Here is a 19,388-nt window from a genome sequence, read left to right as displayed (position 1 = left end):
GTTCTCCCCCCACTGCCGGTGCTCCATGGAGCAGGGTTCTCCCCCCACTGCTGGGGCTCCATGGAGCAGAGTTCTCCCCCCACCCCTGGTGAAGAGTTTTCTCCCCCCCTCCAGTGCTCCCTGGTGCAGAGTTCTCTCCCCACCACCCCGGTGCTCTTTGGTACCGAGTTCTCCCCAGTGCAAAGTTCTCTCTCCCCCCCTCACCCGGTGCTCTTGGGAGCCGATTTCTCCCCCCCACTCTGGGGCTCTTTGGTGCAGTTTTCTCCCCGGCCCCAGAGCTTCATGGTGCAGAGTTCTCCCCCGCCCCTGGTGCAGAGTTTCCCCCCCCACCTCCGGTGCTCCCTGGTGCACAGTTCTCCCCCCACTGCCGGTGCTCCCAGGTGCAGAGTTCTCACCCCACCCCTGGTGCAGTTTTCCCCCCACCTCCGGTGCTCCCTGGTGCACAGTTCTCCCCCCACTGCCGGTGCTCCCAGGTGCAGAGTTCTCCCACCCCCCCCGGTGCAGAGTTTTCCCCCCACCTCCAGTGCTCCCTGGTGCAGAGTTCTCTCTCTCCCCACCCCCCAACATGGTGCTCTTTGGAGCCGGGTTCTCCCCCCCACTCCGGGGCTCTTTGGTGCAGAGTTTTCTCCCCCCACCCCAGAGCTCTATGGTGCAGAGTTCTCCCCCCACCTCCGGTGCTCCCTGGTGCACAGTTCTCCCCCCACTGCCGGTGCTCCCAGGTGCAGAGTTCTCCCACCCCCCCCCCCCCGGTGCAGAGTTTTCCCCCCACCTCCGGTGCTCCCTGGTGCAGAGTTCTCTCTCTCCCCACCCCCCACATGGTGCTCTTTGGAGCCGGGTTCTCCCCCCCACTCCGGGGCTCTTTGGTGCAGAGTTTTCTCCCCCCACCCCAGAGCTCTATGGTGCAGAGTTCGCCCCCCCACCTCCGGTGCTCCCTGGTGCAGAGTTCTCTCCCCACCACCCCGCTGCTCTTTGGTACCGAGTTCTCCCCAGTGCAGTGTTCTCTCTCTCCCCCTCACCCGGTGCTCTTTGGAGCCGAGTTCCCCCCCCACTCTGGGGCTATTTGGTGCAGAGTTTTCCCCCCCCACCTCCGGTGCTCCCTGGTGCAGAATTCTTCCCCCCCGGTGCAGAGTTCTCCCCCCACTCCCCCCCCCCCCCGCTGCTCCTTGGTACAGAGTTCTCCCCCACCCCTGTTGCAATCTCAAACCCACCCCCCCCCCCAGTGCTCCTTGGAGCAGAGTTTTCTCCCCCCCCCCCCAGTGCTCCTTGGTGCAGAGTAAACCCCCCCCCCCCTCTCTTTGGTCACTCACCTGTCGGAGAGAATCGCAGTGACGTCACGCGGATGTCTGGTTTAAATCGGCGGGAACTCATATCACCTGGGAAGACAGAGAGATGGTCAGTGCGGGGATACTGGAACATTGAGTGGTTAGAAGATGCCATGCTAGAATGAACTCACCTTTACGCACTCCTGGAAGACTCAGGGCGACCCCATCCTCGTCTCCAGCACCTTCATCGATTAGCGCCAGACTACCGAATTCCGTCATCTTACGCCGGTCTAAGAACTCCTGCCAGAAAAAGAAAATGAGAAAAAAATTAAATTACACAGTCAGGAAGGATTGGGCAACGGAGAGCGCAGAAGAGGCAGTAGGGCTGGAGGGTGGGGTGATAGAGAGCACACAGAGGAGGCAGGGAAGACCTGAAGGTGGGGGGGGGGGGGGGTTACACAGACCCCAGAAGAGGCAGCAGGGCTGGAGGGTGGGGTGATAGAGAGCACACAGAGGAGGCAGGGAAGACCTGAAGGTGGGGGGGGGGGGGGGTTACACAGACCCCAGAAGAGGCAGTAGGGCTGGAGGGTGGGGTGATAGAGAGCACACAGAGGAGGCAGGTAAGACCTGAAGGTGGGGGGGGGGTTACACAGACCCCAGAAGAGGCCGTAGGGCTGGAGGGTGGGGTGACAGAGAACACACAGAGGAGGCAGGGAAGACCTGAAGGTGGTGGTGGTGGGGGGGGGGGGGTTTACACAGACCCCGGAAGAGGCAGTAGGGGCTGGAGGGTGGGGTGATAGAGAGCACACAGAGGAGGCAGGTAAGACCTGAAGGTGGGGGGGGGGGGTTACACAGACCCCAGAAGAGGCCGTAGGGCTGGAGGGTGGGGTGACAGAGAACACATAGAGGAGGCAGGGAAGACCTGAAGGTGGTGGTGGTGGTGGGGGGGGGGGGTTTACACAGACCCCGGAAGAGGCAGTAGGGCTGGAGGGTGGGGTGATAGAGCACAGAGGAGGCAGAGAGGAGGCAGGGAAGACCTGAATGTGGGGGTGGGGGTGGGGGGGTTTACACAGACCCCGGAAGAGGCAGTAGGGCTGGAGGGTGGGGTGATAGCACACAGAGGAGGCAGGGAAGACCTGAATGTAGGGGTGGGTTAGACAGACCCCATAAGAGGCAGTAGGGCTGGGGGGGGGGGTCAGGTTATAGAGAGCACACAGAGGAGGCAGGGAATACCTGAAGATGTTGGGCAGGGTTTACACAGACCCCAGAAGAGGCAGTAGGGCTGGGGGGGGCAGAAAGCAAGGATGAGGCTGTGCAGGCATATATGACCGATAGGGGGGGGGGGGGGGGTTTACACAGACCCCAGAAGAGGCAGTAGGGCTGGAGGGTGGGGTGATAGAGATCACAGAGGAGGCAGGGAATATCCTAAAGGTGGGAGGGGGGTTTACACAGACCCCAGAAGAGGCAGTAGGGGGGGGGGGGGGGCAGAAAGCATAGATAAGGCAGTGTAGGCATATATGACCGATGGGGGGGGGGACGGGGTGAGCATGAAGGCAGCCAGAGAAGACCTCATTACCTCCATGGCATCCAGAGAATAATTACAAGAGATTTCAAACTTCTTAGCCAGCAGTTGCTCCCTCGTGTGGTAAATGCAGACAAACCGCGATGACCCCCCAGCGAGAAGTGCCTGCCCGTCTGCAGAGTAGCACAGCGTGGTGAATGCCCTGTGTGACAAAAGGTCAGATGGTAAAGGTTAAAGGTCACATGACAAGAAAAAAATCAGGGGGGATTCAGGTGTCACTTACTTCCCCTTAGCAGAGTGTTTAGCGGTCACTTTGTCCAACTCCTTTCGGCCCATTTGCAGGTCGTGTCTTCCCTCGATGGATCCAGTCTGTGTTCCCTTCTCGGGGTCCCACAAAGTGATCTGACCGTCCAGAGAAGCCACCGCCAGTTCCCCTCCATCTGGCCGAAAAGTGACCGCCAGCGCTGAGAGGGACACGCAATGTTTAAAGCGGTTATAAAGGTTGAAGATTACTTTATTGCACCTTCAGTGTGAAGCTCCCACACCCCCCCCCCCCCCCCTCGGCCCTCCTAAGGCTTCATGTACACGGGACATTTGAAAACCTCTCCTGGAAGCTGGAACTTGACAGCTAGTAACAGATTAAAAACGTCCCTCATGCTGCATTTAGTGGCGTTTACATTTAGAAGCGTTTTTTACATTGTAAAATGGTCAGAAATTTATCCCCATTGAAAACACCTAGAAACATTCGGCGTTTCAAATGCCAATAAACTTCCATCGGTATGCAATTTTTTGCTTTCAAAAAAATGCCACTGAAGTCAATGGCCTCAAAGATAAGAGGAGAGTTCAAGGGCTTCTGGAAAAAAAACAAAAAAAACGCCCAACTGCTCCTAAACATCCGTTTATCAGCAGCAGTGTACATGAGGCCTAATACTTACCTAAGCCTGATCTCGATCCTGCGATGTGCTCGAGACTGGAGGTTTTCCCTCCTAAATTGGAAATGCAGCCAAGAAAGCAGGAGCAGGGTGCAAGGTCCTGAGCCACGCTCCGTGGGTCTTACAGATGTAGAGAACTGGCTCGGGAGCAAGCACATACAAGTTCCCCCACAGCAAGCAGCTTGCTATGGTGGCACTCTGCAAGGGGGAGGAGCCCAGAGCACTCGGGGACCCGAGGCTCTCCCTCCTAAATCGGAGATGCAGCCAGTGAAGCGGGAGCGGGGCTGAGCCACGCTCTGTGTCTACGGACGCAGAGAGCCAGCTCGGGAGCAAGCACGTACAAATGCCCCCACAGCAAGCGGCTTGCTATGGTGGCACTCGGCAAGGGGGGAGGAGCCCAGAGCACTGCGGGACCCGAGGCTCTCCCTCCTAAATTGGAGATGCAGCCAGTGAAGCGGGAGCGGGGCCGAGCCACGCTCTGTGTCTACGGACGCAGAGAGCCAGCTCGGGAGCAAGCACGTACAAATGCCCCCACAGCAAGCGGCTTGCTATGGTGGCACTCTGCAAGGGGGGAGGAGCCCGGAGCACTGCAGGACCCGAGGCTCTCCCTCCTAAATTGGAGATTCAGCCAGTGAAGCGGGAGCGGGGCTGAGCCACACTCTGTGTCTACGGACGCAGAGAGCCAGCTCGGGAGCAAGCACGTACAAATGCCCCCACAGCAAGCGGCTTGCTATGGTGGCACTCGGCAAGGGGGGAGGAGCCCAGAGCACTCGGGAACCCGAGACTCAAGGTTCTCCCTCCTAAATTGGAAATGCAACCAAGGAAGCGGGAGCAGGGTGCAAGGTCCTGAGCCACGCTCCGTGGGTCTTACAGATGTAGAGAACTGGCTCGGGAGCAAGCACGTACAAGTGCCCCCACAGCAAGTGGCTTGCTATGGTGGCACTCAGCAAGGGGGAGGAGCCCAGAGCACTGCGGGACTCGAGGCTCTCCCTCCTAAATCGGAGATGCAGCCAGTGAAGCGGGAGCTGGGCTGAGCCACGCTCTGTGTCTATGGACGCAGAGAGCCAGCTCGGGAGCAAGCACGTACAAATGCCCCCACAGCAAGCGGCTTGCTATGGTGGCACTCAGCAAGGGGGAGGAGCCCAGAGCACTGCGGGACCCGAGACTCTCCCTCCTAAATTGGAGATGCAGCCAAGGAAGCGGGAGCAGGGTGCAAGGTCCTGAGCCACGCTCCGTGGGTCTTACAGATGTAGAGAACTGGCTCGGGAGCAAGCACATACAAGTGCCCCCACAGCAAGTGGCTTGCTATGGTGGCACTCAGCAAGGGGGAGGAGCCCAGAGCACTGCGGGACTCGAGGCTCTCCCTCCTAAATCGGAGATGCAGCCAGTGAAGCGGGAGCGGGGCTGAGCCACGCTCTGTGTCTACGGACGCAGAGTGCCAGCTCGGGAGCAAGCACGTACAAATGCCCCCACAGCAAGCGGCTTGCTATGGTGGCACTCGGCAAGGGGCAGGAGCCCAGAGCACTGGGGGACCCCAGAGGACGAGGATCCAGGCTGCTCTGTGCAAAAACCACTGCAAACCGCAAATAGAATAGATTTTGTTTTGTTTTTTTATAAAAACGTTTCCTTTACAATCACCTTAACCACTTAAGCGCCAGCCCTATTTCGGACACTTTTTGTTTACAAGTTAAAATCAGTATTTTTTCCTAGAAAACTACTTAGAACCCCTAAACATTATATATATTTTTTTAGCAAAGACTCTGGAGAATAAAATGTCGGTTATTGCAATATTTTTTGTCACGCGGTATTTGCGCAGCGGTCTTTAAAACGCCATTTTTTTGGAAAAATTACGAAAAATTACATTTCACTGCATTTAAAAAATACTAAACAGTAAAGTTAGCCCATTTGTTTTGTATATTGTGAAAGATGATGTCACGCCGAGTAAATAGATACCCAACATGTTACGGTTTAAAATTGCGCCCCCCGTGGAATGGCAACAAACTACGGTCAATAGAAATCTCAATAGGCGACGCTTTAAAAAATGTTATTGGTTACCAGTTTAGAGTTAGAGTTTAGCTCTCTTTTTTTTTTAATTATTGCTCACGCTCTGACGATCGCAGCGATACCTCACATGTGTGGTTTGAACAGCGATTTCATTCGTGGCTCGACTTCCGTATACGTGGCTAAAATATATATATATTTTTTTTTCCCTATTTCTTTTATTTTTTTTAACTCTAAAATCTGATCACTTTTATTGCTGTCATAAGCAATGTAAACATCCCTTGCGACAACAATATGCAGTGACAGGTACTCTTTATGGAGGGATCGGGGGGAATGTGACAGTAATAGGAGTGACAGGTACTCTTTATGGAGGGATCGGGGGGAATGTGACAGTAATAGGCAGTGACAGGTACTCTTTATGGAGGGATCGGGAGGAATGTGACAGTAATAGGAGTGACAGGTACTCTTTATGGAGGGATCGGGGGGAATGTGACAGTAATAGCAGTGACAGGTACTCTTTATGGAGGGATCGGGGGGAATGTGACAGTAATAGGCAGTGACAGGTACTCTTTATGGAGGGATCGGGGGGAATGTGACAGTAAAAGGCAGTGACAGGTACTCTTTATGGAGGGATCGGGGGGAATGTGACAGTAATAGCAGTGACAGGTACTCTTTATGGAGGGATCGGGGGGGAAGGTGACAGTAATAGGAGTGACAGGTACTCTTTATGGAGGGATCGGGGGAAATGTGACAGTAATAGCAGTGACAGGTACTCTTTATGGAGGGATCGGGGGGAATGTGACAGTAATAGGAGTGACAGGTACTCTTTATGGAGGGATCGGGGGGAATGTGACAGTAATAGGAGTGACAGGTACTCTTTATGGAGGGATCGGGAGGAATGTGACAGTAATAGGCAGTGACAGGTACTCTTTATGAAGGGATCGGGGGGAATGTGACAGTAATAGGAGTGACAGGTACTCTTTATGGAGGGATCGGGGGGAATGTGACAGTAAAAGGCAGTGACAGGTACTCTTTATGGAGGGATCGGGGGAATGTGACAGTAATAGCAGTGACAGGTACTCTTTATGGAGGGATCGGGAGGAATGTGACAGTAATAGGCAGTGACAGGTACTCTTTATGGATGGATCGGGGAGGAATGTGACAGTAATAGGAGTGACAGGTACTCTTTATGGAGGGATCGGGGGGAATGTGACAGTAATAGGAGTGACAGGTACTCTTTATGGAGGGATCGGGGGGAATGTGACAGTAATAGGAGTGACAGGTACTCTTTATGGAGGGATCGGGAGGAATGGGACAGTAATAGCAGTGACAGGTACTCTTTATGGAGGGATCGGGGGGAATGTGACAGTAATAGCAGTGACAGGTACTCTTTATGGAGGGATCGGGGAGGAATGTGACAGTAATAGGAGTGACAGGTACTCTTTATGGAGGGATCGGGGGAATGTGACAGTAATAGGAGTGACAGGTACTCTTTATGGAGGGATCGGGGGGAATGTGACAGTAATAGCAGTGACAGGTACTCTTTATGGAGGGATCGGGGGGAATGTGACAGTAATAGCAGTGACAGGTACTCTTTATGGAGGGATCGGGGGGAATGTGACAGTAATAGCAGTGACAGGTACTCTTTATGGAGGGATCGGGGGGGAAGGTGACAGTAATAGCAGTGACAGGTACTCTTTATGGAGGGATCGGGGGGAATGTGACAGTAATAGCAGTGACAGGTACTCTTTATGGAGGGATCGGGGGGAATGCGACAGTAATAGCAGTGACAGGTACTCTTTATGGAGGGATCGGGGGGGAAGGTGACAGTAATAGCAGTGACAGGTACTCTTTATGGAGGGATCGGGGGGAATGTGACAGTAATAGCAGTGACAGGTACTCTTTATGGAGGCATCGGGGGGAATGTGACAGTAATAGGAGTGACAGGTACTCTTTATGGAGGGATCGGGGGGAATGTGACAGTAATAGCAGTGACAGGTACTCTTTATGGAGGGATCGGGGGGGATGTGACAGTAATAGCAGTGACAGGTACTCTTTATGGAGGGATCGGGAGGAATGTGACAGTAATAGGAGTGACAGGTACTCTTTATGGAGGGATCGGGGGGGAATGTGACAGTAATAGCAGTGACAGGTACTCTTTATGGAGGGATCGGGGGGGAATGTGACAGTAATAGCAGTGACAGGTACTCTTTATGGAGGGATCGGGAGGAATGGGACAGTAATAGCAGTGACAGGTACTCTTTATGGAGGGATCGGGGAGGAATGTGACAGTAATAGGAGTGACAGGTACTCTTTATGGAGGGATCGGGGGGGAATGTGACAGTAATAGCAGTGACAGGTACTCTTTATGGAGGGATCGGGGGGGAATGTGACAGTAATAGCAGTGACAGGTACTCTTTATGGAGGGATCGGGAGGAATGTGACAGTAATAGGCAGTGACAGGTACTCTTTATGGAGGGATCGGGGGGAATGTGACAGTAATAGCAGTGACAGGTACTCTTTATGGAGGGATCGGGGGGAATGTGACAGTAATAGGAGTGACAGGTACTCTTTATGGAGGGATCGGGGGGAATGTGACAGTAATAGCAGTGACAGGTACTCTTTATGGAGGGATCGGGGGGAATGTGACAGTAATAGGAGTGACAGGTACTCTTTATGGAGGGATCGGGGGGAATGTGACAGTAATAGCAGTGACAGGTACTCTTTATGGAGGGATCGGGGGGAATGTGACAGTAATAGGAGTGACAGGTACACTTTATGGAGGGATCGGGAGGAATGTGACAGTAATAGGAGTGACAGGTACTCTTTATGGAGGGATCGGGGGGAATGTGACAGTAATAGCAGTGACAGGTACTCTTTATGGAGGGATCGGGGGGAATGTGACAGTAATAGGAGTGACAGGTACTCTTTATGGAGGGATCGGGGGGAATGTGACAGTAATAGCAGTGACAGGTACTCTTTATGGAGGGATCGGGGGGAATGTGACAGTAATAGGCAGTGACAGGTACTCTTTATGGAGGGATCGGGGGAATGTGACAGTAATAGGCAGTGACAGGTACTCTTTATGGAGGGATCGGGGGGAATGTGACAGTAATAGCAGTGACAGGTACTCTTTATGGAGGGATCGGGGGGAATGTGACAGTAATATGCAGTGACAGGTACTCTTTATGGAGGGATCGGGGGGAATGTGACAGTAATAGGCAGTGACAGGTACTCTTTATGGAGGGATCGGGGGGAATGGGACAGTAATAGGCAGTGACAGGTACTCTTTATGGAGGGATCGGGGGGGAATGTGACAGTAATAGGCAGTGACAGGTACTCTTTATGGAGGGATCGGGGGGAATGTGACAGTAATAGGCAGTGACAGGTACTCTTTATGGAGGGATCGGGAGGAATGTGACAGTAATAGGCAGTGACAGGTACTCTTTATGGAGGGATCGGGGGGAATGTGACAGTAATAGGCAGTGACAGGTACTCTTTATGGAGGGATCGGGGGGAATGTGACAGTAATAGCAGTGACAGGTACTCTTTATGGAGGGATCGGGAGGAATGTGACAGTAATAGGAGTGACAGGTACTCTTTATGGAGGGATCGGGGGGGAATGTGACAGTAATAGGCAGTGACAGGTACTCTTTATGGAGGGATCGGGGGGAATGTGACAGTAATAGCAGTGACAGGTACTCTTTATGGAGGGATCGGGAGGAATGTGACAGTAATAGGCAGTGACAGGTACTCTTTATGGAGGGATCGGGGGGAATGTGACAGTAATAGGCAGTGACAGGTACTCTTTATGGAGGGATCGGGGGGGAATGTGACAGTAATAGCAGTGACAGGTACTCTTTATGGAGGGATCGGGGGGGAATGTGACAGTAATAGGCAGTGACAGGTACTCTTTATGGAGGGATCGGGGGGAATGTGACAGTAATAGGCAGTGACAGGTACTCTTTATGGAGGGATCGGGGGGAATGTGACAGTAATAGGAGTGACAGGTACTCTTTATGGAGGGATCGGGGGTAATGTGACAGTAATAGGAGTGACAGGTACTCTTTATGGAGGGATCGGGGGGAATGTGACAGTAATAGGAGTGACAGGTACTCTTTATGGAGGGATCGGGGGGAATGCGAAAGCAATATGCAGTGACAGGTACTCTTTATGGAGGGATCGGGGGGAATGTGACAGTAATAGCAGTGACAGGTACTCTTTATGGAGGGATCGGGGGGAATGTGACATTAATAGGAGTGACAGGTACTCTTTATGGAGGGATCGGGGGGGAATGTGACAGTAATAGGCAGTGACAGGTACTCTTTATGGAGGGATCGGGGGGAATGTGACAGTAATAGGAGTGACAGGTACTCTTTATGGAGGGATCGGGGGGAATGTGACAGTAATAGGAGTGACAGGTACCCTTTATGGAGGGATCGGGGGGGATATGACAGTAATAGGCAGTGACAGGTACTCTTTATGGAGGGATCGGGGGGGAATGTGACAGTAATAGGAGTGACAGGTACTCTTTATGGAGGGATCGGGGGGAATGTGACAGTAATAGCAGTGACAGGTACTCTTTATGGAGGGATCGGGGGGAATGTGACATTAATAGGAGTGACAGGTACTCTTTATGGAGGGATCGGGGGGGAATGTGACAGTAATAGGCAGTGACAGGTACTCTTTATGGAGGGATCGGGGGGAATGCGACAGCAATATGCAGTGACAGGTACTCTTTATGGAGGGATCGGGGGGAATGTGACAGTAATAGCAGTGACAGGTACTCTTTATGGAGGGATCGGGGGGAATGCGACAGCAATATGCAGTGACAGGTACTCTTTATGGAGGGATCGGGGGGAATGTGACAGTAATAGCAGTGACAGGTACTCTTTATGGAGGGATCGGGGGGGAATGTGACAGTAATAGGAGTGACAGGTACTCTTTATGGAGGGATCGGGGGGAATGTGACAGTAATAGCAGTGACAGGTACTCTTTATGGAGGGATCGGGGGGGGGAATGTGACAGTAATAGGAGTGACAGGTACTCTTTATGGAGGGATGGGGGGGAATGTGACAGTAAAAGGCAGTGACAGGTACTCTTTATGGAGGGATCGGGGGGGGGATGTGACAGTAATAGGAGTGACAGGTACTCTTTATGGAGGGATCGGGGGGAATGTGACAGTAATAGGCAGTGACAGGTACTCTTTATGGAGGGATCGGGGGAATGTGACAGTAATAGGAGTGACAGGTACTCTTTATGGAGGGATCGGGGGGAATGGGACAGTAATAGCAGTGACAGGTACTCTTTATGGATGGATCGGGGAGGAATGTGACAGTAATAGGAGTGACAGGTACTCTTTATGGAGGGATCGGGGGGAATGTGACAGTAATAGCAGTGACAGGTACTCTTTATGGAGGGATCGGGGGGAATGTGACAGTAATAGCAGTGACAGGTACTCTTTATGGAGGGATCGGGGGGGAAGGTGACAGTAATAGCAGTGACAGGTACTCTTTATGGAGGGATCGGGGGGAATGTGACAGTAATAGCAGTGACAGGTACTCTTTATGGAGGGATCGGGGGGAATGTGACAGTAATAGCAGTGACAGGTACTCTTTATGGAGGGATCGGGAGGAATGGGACAGTAATAGCAGTGACAGGTACTCTTTATGGAGGGATCGGGGGGAATGTGACAGTAATAGCAGTGACAGGTACTCTTTATGGAGGGATCGGGGGGAATGTGACAGTAATAGCAGTGACAGGTACTCTTTATGGAGGGATCGGGGAGGAATGTGACAGTAATAGGAGTGACAGGTACTCTTTATGGAGGGATCGGGGGGAATGTGACAGTAATAGCAGTGACAGGTACTCTTTATGGAGGGATCGGGGGGGAAGGTGACAGTAATAGCAGTGACAGGTACTCTTTATGGAGGGATCGGGGGGAATGTGACAGTAATAGCAGTGACAGGTACTCTTTATGGAGGGATCGGGGGGAATGTGACAGTAATAGCAGTGACAGGTACTCTTTATGGAGGGATCGGGGGGGAAGGTGACAGTAATAGCAGTGACAGGTACTCTTTATGGAGGGATCGGGGGGAATGTGACAGTAATAGCAGTGACAGGTACTCTTTATGGAGGGATCGGGGGGAATGTGACAGTAATAGCAGTGACCGGTACTCTTTATGGAGGGATCGGGAGGAATGTGACAGTAATAGGAGTGACAGGTACTCTTTATGGAGGGAATCGGGAGGAATGTGACAGTAATAGGAGTGACAGGTACTCTTTATGGAGGGATCGGGGGGGAATGTGACAGTAATAGCAGTGACAGGTACTCTTTATGGAGGGATCGGGAGGAATGGGACAGTAATAGCAGTGACAGGTACTCTTTATGGAGGGATCGGGGGGGAATGTGACAGTAATAGGAGTGACAGGTACTCTTTATGGAGGGATCGGGGGGGAATGTGACAGTAATAGCAGTGACAGGTACTCTTTATGGAGGGATCGGGGGGGAATGTGACAGTAATAGCAGTGACAGGTACTCTTTATGGAGGGATCGGGAGGAATGTGACAGTAATAGCAGTGACAGGTACTCTTTATGGAGGGATCGGGGGGAATGTGACAGTAATGGCAGTGACAGGTACTCTTTATGGAGGGATCGGGAGGAATGTGACAGTAATAGGCAGTGACAGGTACTCTTTATGGAGGGATCGGGAGGAATGGGACAGTAATAGCAGTGACAGGTACTCTTTATGGAGGGATTGGGGGGAATGTGACAGTAATAGGAGTGACAGGTACCCTTTATGGAGGGATCCGGGGGGATGTGACAGTAATAGCAGTGACAGGTACTCTTTATGGAGGGATCGGGAGGAATGTGACAGTAATAGGAGTGACAGGTACTCTTTATGGAGGGATCGGGGGGGATGTGACAGTAATAGCAGTGACAGGTACTCTTTATGGAGGGATCGGGGGGAATGCGACAGCAATATGCAGTGACAGGTACTCTTTATGGAGGGATCGGGGGGAATGTGACAGTAATAGGAGTGACAGGTACTCTTTATGGAGGGATCGGGGGGAATGTGACAGTAATAGGAGTGACAGGTACTCTTTATGGAGGGATCGGGGGGAATGTGACAGTAATAGGAGTGACAGGTACTCTTTATGGAGGGATCGGGGGGGATATGACAGTAATAGGCAGTGACAGGTACTCTTTATGGAGGGATCGGGGGGAATGTGACAGTAATAGCAGTGACAGGTACTCTTTATGGAGGGATCGGGGGGAATGTGACAGTAATAGGAGTGACAGGTACTCTTTATGGAGGGATCGGGGGGAATGTGACAGTAATAGGAGTGACAGGTACTCTTTATGGAGGGATCGGGGGGATGTGACAGTAATAGGAGTGACAGGTACTCTTTATGGAGGGATCGGGAGGAACGTGACAGTAATAGGAGTGACAGGTACTCTTTATGGAGGGATCGGGGGTAATGTGACAGTAATAGGAGTGACAGGTACTCTTTATGGAGGGATCGGGGGGAATGTGACAGTAATAGGCAGTGACAGGTACTCTTTATGGAGGGATCGGGGGAATGTGACAGTAATAGGCAGTGACAGGTACTCTTTATGGAGGGATCGGGGTGAATGTGACAGTAATAGGAGTGACAGGTACTCTTTATGGAGGGATCGGGGAGAATGTGACAGTAATAGGAGTGACAGGTACTCTTTATGGAGGGATCGGGGGGAATGTGACAGTAATAGCAGTGACAGGTACTCTTTATGGAGGGATCGGGGGGAATGTGACAGTAATAGGAGTGACAGGTACTCTTTATGGAGGGATCGGGAGGAATGTGACAGTAATAGCAGTGACAGGTACTCTTTATGGAGGGATCGGGAGGAATGTGACAGTAATAGGAGTGACAGGTACTCTTTATGGAGGGATCGGGAGGAATGTGACAGTAATAGCAGTGACAGGTACTCTTTATGGAGGGATCGGGAGGAATGTGACAGTAATAGCAGTGACAGGTACTCTTTATGGAGGGATCGGGAGGAATGTGACAGTAATAGCAGTGACAGGTACTCTTTATGGAGGGATCGGGGGGAATGTGACAGTAATAGCAGTGACAGGTACTCTTTATGGAGGGATCGGGGGGGAATGTGACAGTTATGGCACTTTTCCACTGCAAGTACCGGCTAGTACCGGCTCGGCTCTACTCGGCCCTGCTTGGCCCGGTTTGCTTTTCCACTGCGGTACCGCATGGTATAGTGTCGGAACGGTTCGGTACGGTATGGTATAGGTTTGCTTTTCCACTAAAGTTAAGTGGGTGGGATAACAACGGGGTGGGTGTGATTCTCTGACCAATCAGTGGCTAGTAGTGACTGCATGCAAAGGATTGTGGGATATGGTACCAGTTTGGTACCTGTTGGAACCACAATCGAGTAGGTACTGTTTTTTCAGAGCCGTACCGTACCGTACCGTTCGGTTCCATGCAGTGGAAAAGCAAACCTATACCGTACCGTACCGAACCGTTCCGACCCTATACCATGCGGTACCGCAGTGGAAAAGCACAAAAGCGTGCCGAGCCGGTACGGTTCTATGCAGTGGAAAAGCGCCATAATAGCAGTGACAGGTACTCTTTATGGAGGGATCGGGGGGAATGTGACAGTAATAGGAGTGACAGGTACCCTTTATGGAGGGATCGGGGGGGATGTGACAGTAATAGCAGTGACAGGTACTCTTTATGGAGGGATCGGGGGGGAATGTGACAGTAATAGGAGTGACAGGTACTCTTTATGGAGGGATCGGGGGGAATGTGACAGTAATAGGAGTGACAGGTACTCTTTATGGAGGGATCGGGGGGAATGTGACAGTAATAGGAGTGACAGGTACTCTTTATGGAGGGATCGGGGGGAATGTGACAGTAATAGCAGTGACAGGTACTCTTTATGGAGGGATCGGGGGGAATGTGACATTAATAGGAGTGACAGGTACTCTTTATGGAGGGATCGGGGGGAATGCGACAGCAATATGCAGTGACAGGTACTCTTTATGGAGGGATCGGGGGGAATGTGACAGTAATAGCAGTGACAGGTACTCTTTATGGAGGGATCGGGGGGAATGTGACATTAATAGGAGTGACAGGTACTCTTTATGGAGGGATCGGGGGGAATGCGACAGCAATATGCAGTGACAGGTACTCTTTATGGAGGGATCGGGGGGAATGTGACAGTAATAGCAGTGACAGGTACTCTTTATGGAGGGATCGGGGGGGAATGTGACAGTAATAGCAGTGACAGGTACTCTTTATGGAGGGATCGGGGGGAATGTGACAGTAATAGGAGTGACAGGTACTCTTTATGGAGGGATCGGGGGGAATGTGACAGTAATAGGAGTGACAGGTACCCTTTATGGAGGGATCGGGGGGGATGTGACAGTAATAGGAGTGACAGGTACTCTTTATGGAGGGATCGGGGGGAATGTGAGAGTAATAGGCAGTGACAGGTACTCTTTATGGAGGGATCGGGGGGGAATGTGACAGTAATAGGAGTGACAGGTACTCTTTATGGAGGGATCGGGGGGAATGTGACAGTAATAGCAGTGACAGGTACTCTTTATGGAGGGATCGGGGGGAATGTGACAGTAATAGCAGTGACAGGTACTCTTTATGGAGGGATCGGGGGGGATGTGACAGTAATAGCAGTGACAGGTACTCTTTATGGAGGGATCGGGAGGAATGTGACAGTAATAGGAGTGACAGGTACTCTTTATGGAGGGATCGGGGGGAATGTGACAGTAATAGGAGTGACAGGTACCCTTTATGGAGGGATCGGGGGGGATGTGACAGTAATAGGAGTGACAGGTACTCTTTATGGAGGGATCGGGGGGAATGTGACAGTAATAGCAGTGACAGGTACTCTTTATGGAGGGATCGGGGGGAATGTGAGAGTAATAGGCAGTGACAGGTACTCTTTATGGAGGGATCGGGGGGGAATGTGACAGTAATAGGAGTGACAGGTACTCTTTATGGAGGGATCGGGGGGAATGTGACAGTAATAGCAGTGACAGGTACTCTTTATGGAGGGATCGGGGGGAATGTGACATTAATAGGAGTGACAGGTACTCTTTATGGAGGGATCGGGGGGAATGCGACAGCAATATGCAGTGACAGGTACTCTTTATGGAGGGATCGGGGGTCTAAAAGACTCCAAACCCCTCCACTACACTTTCATGTATTCAAAACGCTGAAAACGGCATTTTTGCATACAGTTGTTTTTTAAATCTGCCGCCTTTAGCAGCCGAGTTACCCGGATGTGACGTCATGGATGCTGCCTCCGGGTTACGTCATCGGAGTCCCGATCGAAACCACTTCCAGCTTTGATCGGGACTCCATCCAGCCGGCGGACGCTCCGGGTGGGTGCTCAGGTCTCCCGGTGGGATGGGAGGCCCAGGCAAAGTCACGGAAGGCGGCGGGAGGGACGTCCCCTCCCGCTCACCCGGGTAACGATCGAGCGGCTCCCGAGCTGCATCGGTCATTACTGATGGAAAGCCGACCGTCGGCTCTAAACCACAGTACCGGGATGGTGCCTCTAGCTGGAGGCATCATCTCGGTATAACCCCGCAAAGTCTGCCGACGTATATATACGTCACTTTGCAGTAAGTGGTTAATAAGGCATTGGCCTTATTCCTATTTACAGCAGCCGAAAAGGGGAGAGATTGATAAAAAGTGGCCAAAAAAGCAAAAACAAACAAAGCCCGGAGCAGTCAATCACCCCCAAAAGGGCTACCTGCCCGCATCAACTTACCATCCGCATTGAGGCTTAATGTTTCTGTAGTCCTCCAGCTATCTGTCATATGCCAGAGCCTCACAGTTCGGTCCCAGGATGCGGTGGCCAAGACAGACTTCCATGGGTTGAAGGCAATGCTGCTGATTGGTCCTTCATGTCCAGCTAACACCTAATGACAAAGAGGGAGGTCGGAGGTAAACTGATTGAGAGGGAGGTGGGGGGGGGGGGGTTAGAATGAAGCGAGAGGGAGGTGGGGGGGGGGGGGGGGTTAGAATGAAGCGAGAGGGAGGTGGGGGATAGAATGAAGCGAGAGGGAGGTGGGGGATAGAATGAAGCGAGAGGGAGGTGGGGGATAGAATGAAGCGAGAGGGAGGTGGGGGGGGGGTTAGAATGAAGCGAGAGGGAGGTGGGGGATAGAATGAAGCGAGAGGGAGGTGGGGGATAGAATGAAGCGAGAGGGAGGTGGGGGATAGAATGAAGCGAGAGGGAGGTGGGGGATAGAATGAAGCGAGAGGGAGGTGGGGGATAGAATGAAGCGAGAGGGAGGTGGGGGGTAGAATGAAGCGAGAGGGAGGTGGGGGATAGAATGAAGCGAGAGGGAGGTGGGGGATAGAATGAAGCGAGAGGGAGGTGGGGGATAGAATGTATATATACTGTATGTACTGGTGTGTATGTATGTATATATATATATTTTTTTTATTTTTTTTTATTTCAGGTACATACAATATATAGCACTGTCAATTTACGCAGCGCTTTACATATACATTGTACATTCACATCAGTCCCTACCCTCAAGGAGCTTACAATCTAAGGTCCCTAACTCACATACATACACAGTAGGGCCAATTTTTTATACAGGATCCAATTAACCTACCAGCATGTCTTTGGAGTGTGGGAGGAAACCAATCTGTCACGATTCGACCACGCCCACGGCGACTAGCTAACAGAGACGTGATGAATCGTGACTGGGCAGTATAAGGGGATAACGGAAATAAAGAAAATTCCTACTAAGTAATTAGATTGGCTGCAATAATTTCACAGCCTGCACTGCCTTCGGTCACCACTAGAGGGAGACTCCACTCCAATCCAGCTGGCTGACCACACACAGGCAGATACAAATCTTACATACAATCTGGTGCACTCTAATGTCTCGTACACACGTACCGATCGGCCGTCTTTTGTCCAGGGCTGTCCTGTCCGCTGAAAAGTGCAAAAGACTGCACATGAATTTTGTCGGCCAACAACAGAAGTGATGTCATGTGATGGTTAACTTTCCGTGTCTTTTTTCTTCTCTGAGCATGCCCAGTCTTGCTCATTTGCTGATTGTCGGCCGAATTCTGTACTGACTGGCGAACAATCGGCCGTTCTGGTGACGGCCAACCAAAATTTTAATGCCTGCACGACAGATTCTTTTCGGCCGAAAGTGCGCTGTCGGCTGTCGGAAGCATCATACTAACAAGCCTACAATCGGCCGATCGGTCGTCGGCCGAATATTTACGGCCGACAATCGGTACGTGTGTACGAGGCATTAGGGTTGGGGAGCAGTCTAGCAATTACCACACACTACTAGGATTCCTCCAGCTATCCTACAAGCCAGAACCCCTGTGTTGATCACTCTTCCCACTGTCCCCACACCCACACACCACAAACGATAGCCTGCCACCACCCAACAGTTTGTCCGCAGACTGGTCTGCTGGGACACCACACACATGCAGATCTCCGTCTGGTGTACAATCTGCCAACACACAGTGCAATTGCATACAGATTGGCATGTATGTATGTACTGATATGTATGTGTGTATAAATATATATATGTATATACTGTATGTATATATGTATATATACTGTGCATGTGTTTGTGTATAGATATGTTTTCATGTGTCAGAACATGTCATTACGAGTTCTTTTAAACTTTAGTTTCACTTTTTAAACTTAGCAGTGCCTGTAATCTCACAATATCTGGTGAGATTACAGGCAGTCCACCCAGTAATACACGGATCTCAGCAGTTCTCAGAGAAAAAAATTCTCCTCTGATCACCCGGTGAGAAGTGAAGTTCTCCGCCTTCTAAACTGGGTGCCAGAGGAGAGATTTTTTCTCTGAGAACTGCCGAGAAAACTTCTCAGTTTACTAAACGTACACCTTAGACTGAAGCGAGAGGGAGGTCGTGGGGGGGTTGACTGATGGGAATAGGGTCAGGGTATAGATTGGTAATACTTACGTCCAGCAGTCTCCCAGTTTGTATACTCCACACATACACTTCATAGGAATCTTGCCCCCCGGCACACACAATGTCCCCACTACCATCCACCGCCAAACAGGAGAACTGAGTTGGCCGGGGGGAGGTAAAAGTGCGGAAGTTGCGATACCTGAAATGGAGAAAATGAATTTTTCTCATAACATCATTTTCCTCCACACCTCCCTGTCCAATCCCATCCCTCCTTCCCCACCCTCTTCATTCCAATCACCCCCCACCCCAGCATTACCTCCTTCCCCACCCTCTTCATTCCAATCACCCCCCACCCCAGCATTACCTCCTTCCCCACCCTCTTCATTCCAATCACCCCCCACCCCAGCATTACCTCCTTCCCCACCCTCTTCATTCCAATCACCCCCCACCCCAGCATTACCTCCTTCCCCACCCTCTTCATTCCAATCACCCCCCACCCCAGCATTACCTCCTTCGCCACCCTCTTCATTCCAATCACCCCCCCACCACAGCATTACCTCCTTCCCCACCCTCTTCATTCCAATCACCCCCCACCACAGCATTACCTCCTTCCCCACCCTCTTCATTCCAATCACCCCCCACCCCAGCATTACCTCCTTCCCCACCCTCTTCATTCCAATCACCCCCCACCCCAGCATTACCTCCTTCCCCACCCTCTTCATTCCA

The 19,388-nt window shown here is 51.7% G+C and overlaps 1 protein-coding gene across 1 annotated transcript in view; it reads right to left on the bottom strand.

Moving 5' to 3' along the window:
- LOC309556218 (periodic tryptophan protein 2 homolog) overlaps nt 1–19,388 on the bottom strand; it is a 36,681-nt gene that overhangs the window by 2,981 nt on the left and 14,312 nt on the right. Inside the window, exons 12-17 of the mRNA XM_082258620.1 lie at nt 18,714–18,861; nt 16,513–16,663; nt 3,068–3,248; nt 2,839–2,986; nt 1,454–1,562; nt 1,304–1,373 (exon numbers count right to left, since the gene is read on the bottom strand). Coding sequence (XP_082114746.1) covers nt 1,304–1,373; nt 1,454–1,562; nt 2,839–2,986; nt 3,068–3,248; nt 16,513–16,663; nt 18,714–18,861 — 807 coding nt within the window. The remainder of the gene's footprint in view (nt 1–1,303; nt 1,374–1,453; nt 1,563–2,838; nt 2,987–3,067; nt 3,249–16,512; nt 16,664–18,713; nt 18,862–19,388) is intronic.

Source organism: Pelophylax lessonae (genome assembly GCF_965119305.1).
Source record: "Pelophylax lessonae genome assembly, chromosome: 5".
Lineage (NCBI taxonomy): Eukaryota > Metazoa > Chordata > Amphibia > Anura > Ranidae > Pelophylax > Pelophylax lessonae.
Note: the sequence above shows the minus strand (reverse complement) of the source record. Positions and strands in the feature narration are given on the sequence as shown.